We start from the raw sequence: 17366 nt of genomic DNA, 5'->3' as shown, positions 1-17366 counted from the left end.
CTGGATGCCATTTTTCAATCCAGAAACAAAGCGCCAGTCAGCTCAATGGAAGCACACAGATTCACTGCCACCAAAAAAAATTCAGGTAACCGCCAGTGCTGAAAAAATGATGGTGTCCATGTTCTGGGACAGCGAGGGCGTAATCCTTACCCATTGCGTTCCAAAGGGCGCTACGGCATCAGGTGCATCCTATGAAAATGTTTTGAAGAACAAATTCCTTCCTGCACTGCAACAAAAACATCCGGGAAGGGCTGCGCGTGTGCTGTTTCACCAAGACAACGCACCGGCACATCGAGCTAACGTTACGCAACAGTTTCTTCGTGATAACAACTTTGAAGTGATTCCGCATGCTCCCTACTCACCTGACCTGGCTCCTAGTGACTTTTGGCTTTTTCCAACAATGAAAGACACTCTCCGTGGCCACACATTCACCAGCCGTGCTGCTATTGCCTCATCGATTTTCCAGTGGTCAAAAGAGACTCCTAAAGAAGGCTTCGCCGCTGCCATGGGATCATGGTGTCAGCGTTGTGAAAAATGTGTACGTCTGCAGGGCGATTACGTCGAGAAGAAACGCCAGTTTCATCGATTTCGGGTGAGTAGTTAATTAGAAAAAAAATTGGAGGCCTTAGAACTTGAATGCACCTCGTAGCATCTGTTCTTTTCAAACCTCACCTTTTGCTACCTTGTCACTGATTTTGCTCATGGTCTGCTCGGCTGTATCTTCCTTGACTTCAGCAGCTGGGTGAAATTAATTTCCATATAAGCTCATTTCTCAAAACTCTTTCCTCACATTTTAGCAAATGATGGTTCCAAAAGCTAATGTTTTGTGGCTGCCTGGTCCTCTCTGCCACTGTTTGGTTGTCTGGGTCTCTCTGCCACTGTTTCATAAGTAGAAAAGTATTCTACCTACTTGCTTTCACTGGCAACATTAACATTAAACAAAGAACAGCATTGTACAAAGATATATTATTCCTAAAATTACAGTTTATCTTTTGGAAGCAAGAAAATTTGATCATTTCTAATTGAATATGAATTTGTTATATTACAATAATTATAAGTGGAAGATGGAAACAACAACAAAAATAAGCACTACATAGATTCACCTTCACGTGAGCGGTTGATGGCACATAAACACATATAACAATTAGAAAGTCTCACAACCTTTTGACCAGCAGTACACTTCTACCTCTGTTATAATTATATGGTTTAAAACAACAGCCACAATCTCATATTGGAGTATGCAGTATACTGCTTTTAATGTCTTACTCAAAACAAACGGTATCGAGTACTGTACTTTCTTATAAACACAATTCACATTTATTACATATTATTTAACGTTTTATGGAGGAATCATAGCTTATATACCAATTGATGCTAAATCCTCTGTGCCATCAACAAAATAATTAGTATCATATTTATGACTGTATAATAAGCTATAAAAATAGTCAAAACTGAAAGAAAATTACAAAGGAGTGCTGAAAAGTAATATCAACAAATTTTTTTATGTGAAAACTCTTACAGATTTTTAAATAAAACAGACATTATTAACATTATACATCTCTATTCTTCATGTACGCATATTTTTTCTCAACTTAGCCACCCTAGCAGTGATCACATTTTTCCCAATGAGAGACCAGTTTGTTGATACTATCACTGCAGAATGTTTGACTTTGTTGACAGAATCACAACCTCATCTCTGCTTGCACCACTACAGCACCATCAAAGCGAAGTCTTTGGAGCTTTCTTAAAGTTTTGGAAACAGGTGGAAGTTGGATGGGGCCAAGTTGGGATTGTATGAGAGATGATTGATGACACAGAACTTAAGGCATTGGACTGTGTAAATGTCACAGCACTCGTTTGTAGTCTGGCTTTGTCTCACTAAAGGACAGGGTGCCCCAAGTGTGCATGAACTTTCAGTTCAAAAATCTATTACATGCTATTTCTCACACACCAACATAGTCACATTACACACTGCCATGTTACACACTATAATTTGGAACCCTATAGCATCAGAGGGTTGCGAATATGTAGATACGTAGAATAAAGATGTAGGATGTTAATAATGTTTGCTTTATTTCAAATGCCTTAAGAATTTTCACATCACACAAAAAATTTGGAGACATTACTTTTCAGCACTCCATTGTAATTCAGTTTTGTAGTATAGCTATTTTCACATAGAACTGTCATTTTGTAAGTTCCAGAATAAAGGCTTAGAAATGTCAAGACTGTTTAATAATGTATAACACAAAGTACAAAGAAAAAGTAAAAAAATGTAATTGTTGTGTGAGAACATACGTAGACGTTAATAACTGAAGTAATTATGTTATTTAGTAGAAAATTATACTTTTTATGAAATACTTGTTTCCAATTATTGTTTATACGAAATGAAAAAAAATTATTTAAGAAAAAACTGTATCAAACAAATTCCTCATTATTGTAAAACATATTATTGCACTTAAGTTTTTGTGAATATGTAATTATCATTACAACAATAGAAAAGTATCTGTTCTAATAATGAGTTTGGCATTATGGATTGTTACATTTTTATATAAGATCCAGTGCAAAGCCCAGAATGGTAACTGTTGCCAGTAAAGTTGTGGCTTAAAAATTTGCTAAATTGTGATATTGAAGACTGGATTTGAATTATCAGCAAAATGTAATTAATGGCTGTGAAATATTGTGAATTTTTCTGCTGCACCAGGACAGAATAAATTGGAAGAATATATACTAATATTGCCAGGTTACAATTTATGATCAAGAACTTTGGGTCTGTTTATTATACATGGAAGTATTAATGTTATTTTTATTGTAATGACATCCAATTAACTGATACCACTGGTGATATGTCTTGGATTGAAGTACGAAATTCACCCGTTAAATGATACTTTTTGCAAAAGTCAATTAAATTCCTGTTGAAACAATCAGATAGTTATGTTATGACTGGAGGATATTTGCTAGGATGTTTATGTAATTTTTAATAATTGGAAACTTAGGTTATATCTGCTACTTTGCAGCATCTTTCATTAAAAAAAATTAATTTGAAGAAGTTGTGAATGACCAAAAAATTGGATATTATGTGATTCAACCACCCTGCCAAATAGACACACACAAGGAGGCTCCTTTCTCCCCTTGTCCTTCACTGTGACACCTCATCATCTGATGCTGTTCACGTCCCTTATATATCCTACATATATACCTTATACATCCTACCTATCCTGGTAGCAACACTAAGCATGAACTACACTAATGCACTCGGGTGGCCGTTCTACCTGTCAGCAATATCCTCAATGCCCATAGCTTTTCCACCTCAGAAAACTACCCTTCCCAATGCTTGACTGACTCCACATCTAAAACATCCTTTGTGCTCACCATGACCAAGCTTTTCCACCTCAAAAAACTACCCTTCCCAATGCTTGACTGACTCCACATCTAAAACATCCTTTGTGCTCACCATGACCAACTATATCCTCACCGACAATTACTTCTCCTTTGAAGGCATCAGTTACAAACACTATATAATTTTGAGTGACTGAATAGCTACAAACAGATCCCAATACGGCCATGGGCATCCACATGGCACCATCCTAAGCAAAAACCTTCATAAGTCATCCAGAGGAATCCTTTCTATCCACACAGAATACCAAACATTAACATGGTTCAAATTAACTGATGACATCTTCATGATCTGGACTGAGGGTGAGGACACCCTATCCACGTTCCTCCAGAATCTCAATACCATCTCCACCATTCACTGCACCTGGCATTGCACAGTCCAACAAGCTACCTTGCTTGATGGATGGCACCACCAGTTTCTACCAACCACCTATAATACCTCCATTTTGACAGCTGCCATCCATTTCACACCAAGAAGTCCTTTCAAAACAGCCTAACCATGGTCATCTCATCTGCAAAGACGAGCAGTCCCACTGTAAATATGCTAAGAGTCTTGTTGAGGCCTTCACAGACCAAAATTACCCTTCCCACCTCATACCGAAACAGATAACCAACACCTTGTTTCACCAGTCACCTACCATCTCCCACATACTCACTGACTAGCCACAAAGGAGCATCATCTATGACTCAGTACCACCCAAGACTGGAGCAACTGAATCATGTACTGCACCAGAATTTCAACTTCTTCCTGTAGGGCCCTTGAATGAAGAATATCCTCTCTAGGGCCCAGGAATAAGGAATATCCTCCCCACTATCTCCCCTCTCACAACCTTTTCACAGAGGTATTCTGCTGCCCGTGGAACCTATGCAATTTCCCTGTCTATCCTTATCGCAACTTGTTCATAACCCCTTGCTCCACAGCTTATGTCCCTGTGACATATCAAGACGCAAGGCCTATCCTATACACACTTACATGACCACCCTTCTCCAGTCTTGTGACAGGCACCTCCTACCTCATCAAACACAGGGTCGGTCACCTGTGCAAGCAGCCATGTTGTCTTCCAACTTAGCTTCAAACACTGTGCAGCTTTCTACAAGGGCATGTCCACTAACAAGCTTTCTGTCCACAAGAATGGTCATCAACAAATTATGACCAAGAGACAGCTGGACTGCCTAGTTGTTGAGCTGATATGTAACATGATGTGCTTGACTTCACTGACTGCTTCACAGGAGGCGCCATCTGGATTCTTCCCACTAACATCAGCTTTTCTGAATTACTCCCTGTGACATATCCATCATTCCTGTAACCTTGCTGGGCTCAATGTTTGCTAGTGCCTGACCTCTACCTGCCTTTCTCATTCCCTGCCCCCTCTCAGCCCCAAACACACCTTCTATTCCTAAAGTGCATCTGCACAGTCCTTTCCTTCTCTCTGCTTCTCCCCTTCCTGCTCCTGCAAGTACAGCTCTTCCAATGCTAACCTAGAAGCTCGCCATCCTGTGGCCAGCACATTGCTGCACATTTCCACATGCAGAACTACTACACCTTCCCCCATTCTTACCATGCTGTCTCTCCCCCTCCCTGAGCCCCGCCTCTTTTGACCTCCCCACTGCCCACACCAGCCAAAATCACTGCTCACAACCATCAGCCTTAGCACCTGGATATAGCTTGTGGAGATGTAGCCACGTTTGTATGAGTTGTGTGTGTGTGTGTGTGTGTGTGTGTGTGTGTGTGTGTGTGTGTATTATTATACCTCTGAGGAAAGATTGTGTCCAAGCTCAGTCCACTTTTAAATATGCTTTAAATGTGTGTGACTGCCGCTTAATGCCTACTCTATTTGATTATTAGCAATCCATCCTGTTTCATATTATTGTTATTAGTATTTTATATTTATTTAACAAAGTAGACAGTGTTTTACAAAAAAAAGTTTGTCTACAACTTTTGAAAATACAGACAGCAGAGAGACAGAGCTGTGGTTTGACAGCTCTTCTTGGCTTCCTTTTCTTGTGAAGTTGTTTCACTTTAGCAATTTTTAAGAATGTTGAAATGTTGCCAGTTGAAAACTGATTTACAAAATAAATCAGTGGTTCAAAGAATGTGTCTGCACATCTTTTATAACAAACTCTGGTATATTGTCTATTTTTAATGAGTGTTTTGATGTTATGAACTTGATTTCTTGTTGTACTTCCAGTATATTTGTTGGCATATTGTGTTATCTGCGTGCTCAATTTTTGATGTCAGGTGCATGATGTTTATAGATGAAATTATGCTCAGTGATGTTTTCCACTACATTAACAGAATAACTGCTGGAAACATTAGCTACATCCTTCAGTTTGTTGATTGTTTTTGAAGTGTCATTCATCAGTATGTTATTAAATTTAATTTTGTTACTTTCTGTTTCTTTCTTTACAATATTCCAAAAAGCTCTCATTTTATTGGCTGTGTTCTTTATGTATTTGTCATTTTCCAGCATTTTGGCACTTTTTATTACCTTCCTCATTATTGTTTGAAAGGTTCTTGGCCACTGTGCCAGATGATGTATTGGAAAATACACATGATGCAGTTGCTCGCCATCTTCAGCTGGGACTGCAGCTAGCTGTTGTGGCTCATCAATTAGATGCTGGTTCACTAGAAAAGTGCAGGTGCCAAGAGACAGGGCTACAATGTCACTGCAGGTGTCGTTGACATCCAGAGGAACCTGGCAGATAAACAAACCACGGATCCTGCATGCGTGGTGCGAGAAGTCCTGGTAGCAAGCTGTGGACCCCAGTGTACACACATAGGCAAGGGTTTGGTGCCTTGCTTAGCTGTTCTGGCTTTGATCTCCCATCTCAGTGAATTTGTTTGTATGCGATTGACGATGCCTTAGTGCCACCAGTGCTGGTTCCCACACTTTGCTGAGCTGAAACCTAGTATCTCTTTTAATTATACCATTAATTATGTGTACTTCAACTGCTTATTTAATGACAGAGTCCCAGTATGTGGAGATAGATGAGAAGATATTGTTCTGTTTGTAGTTCATGTCATATTCTGTATCATAACAATGTTTAATGACAACAAACAACAGAATGTCTCAACAGTATCATGAAAAGGATAGATTGCTACACACTGTAAAGATGACATGCTCAGTTGAAGACAGGCAAAACAAAAAGGCTGTTACATGCTGAGTTTCTGGCCAAAGCCTTCTTCAGAAGAGAAAATGCGCACAGGCTTTCACACAAGCAAGCACATCTTACGCACACATGGTTGCTATATCCGGCAGCTCTGGCCAGAATGCCAACAGATTAGTTACAACAGATTTTTTTGACAGACCTGATGTGGTGTATCAAGCTAAGTCTAAGGAGACCAGGAATGTGCAAGTTACTGTGTCAGTATGGGAAATTATTCATTGGCCAGATGTGTCGCACTGTTAAAGACAGATGCAATGAACACAGATGTCATAGCAGGTTAGGTCTCTCAGAAAAATCTGCTGTCGCAGAACACTGTCTTCATACAAGACATGGCATAAAATACAGAGAGAGCAATATCTTTCAGCTACACACAACAGAGACACAAGATTCCAGTTCAGTAAAGCATGGGAACCAGCACTGGCGACACTATGGCATTGATTGTTGGTCAAGGATTCCAGCTGGGCTTCTCTGGGCTGCAGATCCTGAGTCCTCCAGTAGGAGGATCAAGATGTCAATATTTCTGTGATGACATTATGGCCTTGCCTCTTGGCACCTGTGCTTTTCTAGCAAATCAGTGTATAAACTGGCAAGCCACATCAGCTAGCCACAGTCACACCTGAAGATGATGAGCAGCTGTCTCATCCCCATAAATACAAGGTGTGTCTGGAAAGTAATGCATTGCTTTCTTTTTTTTATGTGACTATATGTCAGAGTGGTCAGACCAGTTGTGGAGGGTGGGAGGGACCCTTAGAGCTTTCCAGTGATGGGTCACTTAATTGCCTCTGTGTTCTTGGAGGGTAAGGGTGCTTCTTCTGTGAACCTCTATGTAGTAGTTGTGTCAAACTTATGATGGAGAAAACTTTCGAGCAGTGCCATATGATAAAGTTCTGCCTGAAGCTCAACAAGATGCTGCTGGAAATTTTTGGAATGCTTAAAGAAGCCTTCAGGGATGAATGCCTTTCCAGACTGCAGTCAAACAGGTGGCACAAGGTGTTTAGAGAAGGTCGAGAGGAGGTAATTGATGAGGCCCATGCAGAATTCCCATCAATATCACAGATGGATGGCTTGTGACTCATGTGTGCCAGTTAATAAGTGTTCACTTCATGGACTTGCCAAAAATGGTTGCTCATGAGATTGCATTGGAAGACTTGACCATGCGGAAGATTTGCATAAAATTTGTGCCCAGAGTTTTGACCGACTGCAAAAGCAACACCGAGTGGAAGTGTGTGAAGAACTCTAGCAACTCTGTGAAGATGATCCCAATTTCCTGGACAGTGTGATCACTTGGGATGAGTCATGGGGCTTTCAGCATGATCCACAGTCAGAGAAGTAGAGTGTGGAATGGCACCTGATGTCATAATGCCAGAATAAGGCTTGCATGAACAAGTCCCAGGTGAAGTCAGTGCTCATTGCTTTTTTTTTTAATGCAAAGGGGATAATGTGCCATGGGTTCATACCCCCTGGTCACACTGACAATTCTCAAATTTACACAAGGCAGTGTTCCAGAGACTGAATCACAGGGTCACCATCATCTGAAAGGAGTTCCGCACATTGTGGAAACTGTATAGAGACTGAATCACAGGGTCACCTGCATCTGAAAGGACCACATTGTGGAAACTGCACCAAGACAATGCGCCGGCTCGCACTGCCATTGTTGTCATGGTTTACCTGATAAATATTGGTATGACAATGTTGCTGCTGCTGCCATACAGCCACAACCTGGCCCTGGCAGACTTTTCTTTGTTTCCTTGGCTACAAAGGTCTCAAAAGAAAGCATCTTGAGTTGGTGGACAATGTGCAAGCTACTTCAATGGTTTCCCTAAAGAGCATCCCAACTGAGGAGTTCTGGAAAGCTTATGTGCATGGAAATCGTGCTGGCAAAAATGTATTGATGCAAAAGGGTCATACTTCAAAGAATTTTAAGTTATTAAATCTATTTTATGGGAGGGTGGTGGGTGGGGGGGGAGGGGGAGGGCAGGGGAAAAGGAGCTACACATTACTTTCCAGACAACACCTATGTTATGGTTTCTACTCCCAAGACTCTTTTTCTTTTATTTAAGATGCTCTTGTTTGACTTTATTTGAACTGCTAATGTGGTGAATGCAGGCTGTCAGCATAGATAGAATGAAGCATTTCTGAGCTGGGTAGGGACTGTTGGTATGGGCTGGTTTGCTTTGAACCTTTTGTTCCGATTTGTCACTGATGTTAACTGGAACTCCTTGTCTATGAATGAATAACACCATTAGTTTCTCATTTCTGTACAAACTAATATTCTTATGCAGACTGTTAAGGTGCTGATGGAACTTAGTCAGCTCTGCCTTCTCCATGCACCCATGTGAGATTAAGTCTCCCTTCACCAATAAGTTAACAGAAGGGACAGTTGCCATCCTTCAGAAATGAATATCATTTGACATATAACTGGTATGGTTATATTTGTCATTAACTTACTTTGCCTGGCATTGTAAATATTATTAACAGATGCAGTGGCAACAAGAACTCCCAATTCCTCCCTTTCTCCTGATAGTAGCAGTCATTCTTGTGCAATATTTTGAGCAAACTGTTTTAAGTCACATTCAGTTCTACTCACACTGTTGTCTGCAATATCTGGATGAAATTTTCATTCTGGCTGTCATGATCCTGGTTTGATGGGCCAAGAGTGATAGCTGAGTAGCAATGGCCAGCTGAGCACACAGCACATGCAGAACCAGCATTAATTTTTTGTGAGTAACAGCAGGAAAAAACATGAGCTTGGTGCTGATTTGCAGTGGGTTACCAATTACCTGCAAGGTATGTAACACACAAACAGTCTGCCATATACAACCTCTCTCCCTTCTACAACTAGTAGTGGTACTGCTGTGCCAACAGAAATGTGAAAAATTAATTCTCAAGATCTTCTAACACCATAAAAATTCAATGCAAAGAAGCACTCATCCTTCATCTAAATCAGTTTATTATTCAGGGAAAGCTGCTGCAATATGGCCAAAACATCATTTTAGTATTACAGTAACACCTTTTAAATATTTATAAGATGATGTTGCAGCACACCCTGAAGGATTTTAATAAGATTCTTTCTCCTTATAATTTTTATAAACTTTTCTCAAGTGAATTCTCCTTCTGAAACAACACTGAAACAAAAAATGGAAACGGGTGAATCGACATCCATGATTTTTTTTTTCTCTACATAAACACACTAAATCAAGTGTCACAATTTTCTGCAGTTATTATGTAAATATGACTAGAGTTTAAAAGACTTAAGCATATTTACAGGTACAAAAATTTTTTGAGTTCATCACCAAGTGTCTATCAAAAATTGTGCTGCAAACTCACAAGAAGCTAGAGTAGGCGAAGGCACCAATCCCAACACCAGTGGTGAGTGAGGCAACTGCAGCAACAGGCTTCATCACATATGCCACTACCATCATGAACACTGCTTGCACAATGAAGGACCCGCAGCAGAATGTCTTCCGCACCTAGCAATGTGCAGTCCAAAGAATTATTACTTTTCAACATTTGATTTATATAACATGGAGATTCTAAAATGACTTCAGATTGTAAAGTTTTATAATTTCAAATTTGAACAGTATAATCAAATATGCTGACTGCAAAGATGAAGGAAGTTTATTAATTTTATTTAGTGCATAAATGTCCTTTATTAAGTGCTCCAGTTTTGGTGGACTAATCCTCTTCCACCTTCAGGCATTTTAACATTGACAATTAACTCCATGTGATAAAAGATGAGCTAACAACCACGTGGCTGTATACCATCTGTCCACAAAGTTTTGAGATATGATTTTACTCCTCACATATAACTAATGCCAGTGCAGTAACTACAGTGACAGCCCGAACTAAAAGCTGTAGACAACAGATGTGCACTTGACTTGTCAATTGTGAGCAGCTGTCAGTGTGTCAGTGTTGTGTCACAAATCATGATAGCGCAATGAATTGAACATGTCAAAATGAAGTGTCCAAGATATTCTTCAGAATGTTTTGAAGAAGAGAAAAGTGTGCACAAAGTCTGTACCGCACACCTAGATTCCTGAACAAAAACAATGATGCATCAATAACTGCCACAGCTTGATTGAAATAAAAATGCAGACAATTCTTTTCTGGAAAAATCATTATGGGTAATGATATATGATACTGGTGATATGCTACACATTGTGTTTGCATCTACCAGTTGTCTGTCCTTGCAGACAATGAAGCACTACCGTGGCCGATGAGTGGGCATGCACCAAACTGTTCATTTGTAGTAAGCACCGTAGAGCAGCATGGATTCACTCTATGGCCAACTCTTTGCAGTTATTGTTGTTGTTGTTGTTGTTCTTGTCTTCAGTCCTGAGACTGGTTTGATGCAGCTCTCCATGCTATTCTATCCTGTGCAAGCTTCTTCATCTCTCAGTACTTACTGCAACCTACATCCTTCTGAATCTGCTTAGTGTATTCATCTCTTGGTCTCCCTCTACGATTTTTACCCTCCACGCTGACCTCCAATGCTAAATTTCTGATCCCTTGATGCCTCAGAACATGTCCTACCAATTGGTCCCTTCTTCTTGTCAAGTTGTGCCACAAACTCCTTTTCTCCCCAATTCTATTCAATACCTCCTCATAAGTTATGTGATCTACCCATCTAATCTTCAGCATTCTTCTGTAGCTTCTATTCTCTTCTTGTCCAAACTATTTATTGTCCATGTTTCACTTCCATACATGGCTACACTCCATACAAATACTTGCAGAAACAACTTCCTGACACTTAAATCTATACTCGATGTTAACAAATTACTCTTCGTCAGAAACGCTTTCCTTGCCATTGCCAGTCTACATTTTATATCCTCTCTACTTCGACCATCATCAGTTATTTTGCTCCCCAAATAGCAAAACTCCTTTACTACTTTAAGCCTCGCATTTCCTAATCTAATTCGTGCAGCATCACCCGATTTAATTCGACTACATTCCATTATCCTCGTTTTGCTCTTGTTGATGTTCATCTTATATCCTCCTTTCAAGAGACTGTCCTTTGCTGTCTCTGACAGAATTACAATGTCATCGGCGAACCTCAACGTTTTTATTTCTTCTCCATGGACTTCAATACCTACTCCGAATTTTTCTTTTGTTTCCTTTACTGCTTGCTCAATATACAGATTGAATAACATCGGGGACAGGCTACAACCCTGTCTCACTCCCTTTCCAACCGCTGCTTCCCTTTCATGCCCCTCAACTCTTATAACTGCCATCTGGTTTCTGTACAAATTGTAAATAGCCCTTCGCTCCCTGTATTTTACCCCCGCCGCCTTTAGAATTTGAAAGAGAGTATTCCAGTCAACATTGTCAAAAGCTTCCTCTAAGTCTACAAATGCTAGAAACGTAGGTTTGCCTTTCCTTAATCTTTCTTCTAAGATAAGTTGTAGGGTCAGTATTGCCTCACGTGTTCCAACATTTCTACAGAATCCAAACTGATCTTCCCTGATGTCGGCTTCTACCAGTTTTTCCATTCGTCTGTAAATAATTCGCGTTAGTATTTTGCAGCTGTGACTTATTAAACTGATAGTTCGGTAATTTTCACATCTGTCAACACCTACTTTCTTTGGGATTGGAATTATTATATTCTTCTTGAAGTCTGAGGCTATTTCGCCTGTCTCATACATCTTGTGCACCAGATGGTAGAGTTTTGTCAGGACTGGCTCTCCCAAGGCCGTCAGTAGTTCCAATGGAATGTTGTCTACTCCTGGGGCCTTGTTTTGACTCAGGTCTTTCAGTGCTCTGTCAAACCCTTCACGCAGTATTGTATCTCCTATTTCATCTTCATCTAAATCCTCTTCCATTTCCATAATATTGTCCTCAAGTACATCGCCCTTGTATAGACCCTCTACATACTCCTTCCACCTTTCTGCTTTCCCTTCTTTGCATAGAACTGGGTTTTCATCTGAGCTCTTGATATTCATACAAGTGGCTCTCTTTTCTCCAAAGGTCTCTAATTTTCCTGTAGGCAGTATCTATCTTACCCCTAGTGAGATAATCCTCTACATCCTTACATTTGTCCTCTAGCCATCCCTGTTTAGCCATTGTGCACTTCCTGTCGATCTTATTTTTGAGACGTTTGTATTCCTTTTTGCCTGCTTCATTTACTGCATTTTTATATTTTCTCCTTCCATCAATTAAATTCAATATTTCTTCTGTTACCCAAGGATTTCTACTATCCCTCGTCTTTTTACCTACTTGATCCTCTGCTGCCTTCACTACTACATCCCTCAAAGCTACCCATTCTTCTTCTACTGTATTTCTTTCCCCCATTCCTGTCAATTGTTCCCTTATGCTCTCCCTGCAACTCTGTACAACCTCTGGTTTCGTCAATTTATCCAGGTCCCATCTCCTTAAATTCCCACCTTTTTGCAGTTTCTTCAGTTTTAATCTACAGTTCATAACCAATAGACTGTGGTCAGAGTCCACATCTGCCCCTGGAAATGTCTTACAATTTAAAACCTGGTTCCTAAATCTCTGTCTTACCATTGTATAATCTATCTGATACCTTCTAGTATCTCCAGGATTCTTCCATGTATACAACCTTCTTTCATGGTTCTTGAACCAAGTGTTAGCTATGATTAAGTTATGCTCTGTGCAAAATTCTACCAGACGGCTTCCTCTTTCATTTCTCTCCCCCAATCCATATTCCCTTTTCCTACTCTCGAATTCCAGTCATGACTATTGAATTTTCGTCTCCCTTCACTACCTAAATAATTTCTTTTATCTCATCATACATTTCATCAATTTCTTCATCATCTGCAGAGCTAGTTGGCATATAAACTTGTACTACCTGTAGTAGGCATGGGCTTCGAGTCTATCTTGGCCACAATAATGCGTTCACTATGCTGTTGGTAGTAGCTTACCCACACTCCTATTTTTTTATTCATTATTAAACCTACTCCTGTATTATCCCTATTTGATTTTGTATTTATAACCCTGTAGTCACCTGACCAGAAGTCTTGTTCCTCCTGCCACCGAACTTCACTGATTCCCACTATATCTAACTTCAATCTATGCATTTCCCTTTTTAAATTTTCTAACCTACCTGCCCGATTAAGGGATCTGACATTCCACGCTCCGATCCGTAGAACGCCAGTTTTCTTTCTCCTGATAACGACGTCCTCTTGAGTAGTCCCCGCCCAGAGATCTGAATGGGGGACTATTTTACCTCTGGAATATTTTACCCAAGAGGACGCCATCATCATTTAACCATACAGTAAAGCTGCATGCCCTCGGGAAAAATTACAGCTGTAGTTTCCCCTTGCTTTCAGCCGTTCGCAGTACCAGCACAGCAAGGCCGTTTTGGTTAGTGTTGCAAGGCCAGATCAGCCAATCATCCAGACTGTTGCCCCTGCAACTACTGAAAAGGCTGCTGCCCCTCTTCAGGAACCAACGTTTGTCTGGCCCCTCAACAGATACCCCTCCGTTGTGGTTGCACCTACGGTACGGCCACCTGTATCGCTGAGGCACACAAGCCTCCCCACCAACGGCAAGGTCCATGGTTCATGGGGGTAGGTACTCTTTGCAGTAGGTAGGATATTCCAGGCAGTAGTGTGGCCAGAAGCTTTAATCTTATGACAGACACTTCGAGTGGACGCCATGTGAGCAACACATTGGACATTGTAACTGAGTATTTTGTGCAATGTGCAATTCCATTATTGAGGAACTTAATAGCTTGTCATACAGTACTCCAAGATAGGGGTAAAAGCATTCAGAAGACCACATACTGGTAAGTCAGTCTTGTGTGACTAAACAACTCCAGGATTGCAGGCTATTTGCATTATCACTGAGAACAAGTGTGGCTACCTCTTTTAAACAGCCAGGCACCTATGGACTATTACCCAGACAATTATTCTGGGTGTGGAACTGGGCTTCACTTCTCAGTTACCATCAACATTAATATTAGCAAAGACGGTAGTCTGGCACCCTTTGAGGCCTGTCAAACAGTGTAGTGTGCTTGTGAGCCTTCATATAACTTTCCACAGGTTGCCTTCCTACACACATGGGAATTAACATTGTCTGCATTAGTGCCCCTTTGTGTGAATGCATAGTCAAATGCATATAATATCCCATGCAATCTCTGGATTTTGCTCCTGTTCCTGACAGAGTGAATTTTTATGTACGCCTCATTTCGGCTCATTAGTGGTGAGATGTATCTGGTCCAGACACAGTAGCTGGATGATTGTTGACATGTGGCGCCATCTGCATTTTGTATTATCTCCTGCTGTGGGCATTCCTGTAAGTCAATTTCTTGTATAGTCTCCCTGTAGTAGACAGGTATTTTTCCAATAAATGACTGTTTGTATGACAATCCATTTAAATTGTTTTCTCTCCTTCCATTCTGGACTTGCCTACCCTTCAGCAATCAGCTTACATGACAGTCTCTCCCAATACAAATGAACAGTAAACAAATTCCCACACTGGTGACTCCGACAAACAGTCCAAACGTGCTAACACACTCTGTGCACCCCCACTCCCTGGTATGTTCCACACAGCCCAGGCAAGCCTTGTTTGCTGATGCATGCTGAGTACCGTTAACCAATGCAGATGAAGCTGCCACTTCCATATTGTGCTCCAGACAAGCTACATGCTATGACTGGTCTTCTCCCACCCTCCCCCTTTCTGTGTCACTGATCACCCACTTCATGTTGCTACTGATGTAACACTCCAGCCCAGGCTACAAGCCACAACTTGCTGCCACCTCTCCTTCCCTTCCCTCACCCCAGTAACCCTGCTTGTCCACATCACTTTGCCACTGATTGCACTCTTCTTTCCCGTGCCAAGCCAGCACCCCTCTACAATGATTTGAGTGCATCAACATGGCACTCTCACTCTGACATTTCTACATATGGAGCACTAACTATGGATGTAATGGCACAGCCAAACAACAAAACCGACATACGGTGCCCTTCAAGTAAGGCCCCAGCTGATCACAGAAATCCCATACCCCCCACCCTCTCCATCCCCACCCGACACTCACTCAACCTGCAAGAGCAAATGGCTGGGTTTCAGGCCTTCGTCAAAAACTGCACAGGTCACAGGGAGAACCACCCCCGTCGTACAAACCACCCCTTCTACACTCCAGAGAGGCCGGGCCTCTACCCAACTGCCACTGTTCACTGCTGGCAGCCCTTCCTTCCCCATGGCATACCTATTTGATACCGGATCTAACCCATCTATCTTTCCCTGTTCCAGCCACTGTCCCTCCCTACTCCCCACTAAAGCTAATGGCTCAGTCGTCGCCACCTGCTCCTCCCACACCCACCCTGTCGACCTAGGCCTTGGGTAGAGATTTCCTGTGGACTTTCACCACTGCTGATGTCACGGACCCTAAGCTCGGTGCCGAATTCATTTCCTATTATGGCCTACTCCTTAACCTAGTACATTGCTGCACTGTTAACGGTACATCCAACTGTCACACCCCTGCCAATCCTGCATAGCCACTCACGTCACCTTTAAACAGCTGTCCTATACTGGCCCTTTTGTCAGTCTCATTGTGGAATTCCATCTCCTCAGCCATCGTTCCCGCACCTCCTAGGTGGTGCGCCATGACACAGTGCAATACACAGCAACAGCATTGGACCCTCCAGTTTTCTTCCATGCCCACTGTCTCCCGCCAGACAAGCGAAAAGCCATTCAGGCCGAGATCGAGGCAACAATCAACACCGGTGTTTTCTGCACCTCGAAAAGTCCGCGGTCCTCTGCCCTGCACGTGGTCCCAAAAAAAGGATGAGATTTGGCACCACTGCTGTGACTACTGGGTGCTCAACATAAAGACAATCCCCGACTGCTAACCCAGGCCCCTCCTATGAAGCTACAATGATGACCTCTCCAGCACAATGGTTATCAACAAGATTGATTGCATGAGAGCATTCGTGCAAATCCTGGATGCCCTGGAGGAAATTGAGAGCCACAGAGTTCCTGTCACTGACCTCCACATCTGGTGCAACCTCTTACAGACCTGACAATGTAGATGGTTTGGCAGACCATATCTGTCCCTACCTCCCTCCGACTTCCGCAAACCAGCTTTCGACGACTTATACGGCATGTCAAATCCCAGTGTCCATGTCCCTCATGTGCCATTGCCCCCATTTGGGGCTACTGCATATGACGTTGCCACATCCATTGCTGCAACACTAGCCAACAGGCTTTCACTGCCGCCTCTGGCTCCACTGTTGCTGTAAACCCCAGTTTGATGATTCGAGCAGCCCTTTGACCTGAAACCCATCATTTCTCCAGGGGGAGGGGGAGGGGGGGGGGGGGGACTGTGTGGCAATGGGCTCACCAGCGTTCACATCTATTCACTTGTCTCCTCAAGCAGATGACGGAGGGCTACAGCAGAAGACATGTGAGCACAAGCGAAACTGTTCGTGTGTAGTGAGCACCCTAGTGCAGTGTGGTCACCTATTTGCAGAAGGTGTATTTCTCCGGGCAGTAGTGAGACTAAGTTTTTATCCCATGACAGACACTTCCTGTGCAGACGCTGAGCATGCAACACGTTGAACACTGTCATTCAGTATTTTGTACAGTGTGTAGTCCTGCAACAGAGGAACTTAATGGCTTGCTGTACAGTGCTCCCATATAGGCATATGAGCATTCAGAAGACCTCCTACTGGTAAGTCAGTCTTGGGTGACTATGCAGCTCCAGCACTGCAGGATACTTGCATTATCATAGAGTGTGAGTGTGCCTACCTCTTTTAAATAACCAGAAATGTGCGGCTCCTTACCCGGACAGTTATTCTGGGTGTGACAATGAACGTCACTTCTTGATTACAGCTGACATTGTT

General features: G+C 42.0%; 1 protein-coding gene across 1 annotated transcript in view; it reads right to left on the bottom strand.

Annotated features, from left to right (window-relative positions):
• Window positions 1–17366, bottom strand: part of LOC124615639 (vesicular glutamate transporter 1-like) — a 261727-nt gene that overhangs the window by 32205 nt on the left and 212156 nt on the right. The window contains exon 8 of the mRNA XM_047143649.1: window positions 9889–10031. Coding sequence (XP_046999605.1) covers window positions 9889–10031 — 143 coding nt within the window. The remainder of the gene's footprint in view (window positions 1–9888; window positions 10032–17366) is intronic.

Source organism: Schistocerca americana, chromosome 5 (assembly GCF_021461395.2).
Source record: "Schistocerca americana isolate TAMUIC-IGC-003095 chromosome 5, iqSchAmer2.1, whole genome shotgun sequence".
NCBI lineage: Eukaryota > Metazoa > Arthropoda > Insecta > Orthoptera > Acrididae > Schistocerca > Schistocerca americana.
Note: the sequence above shows the minus strand (reverse complement) of the source record. Positions and strands in the feature narration are given on the sequence as shown.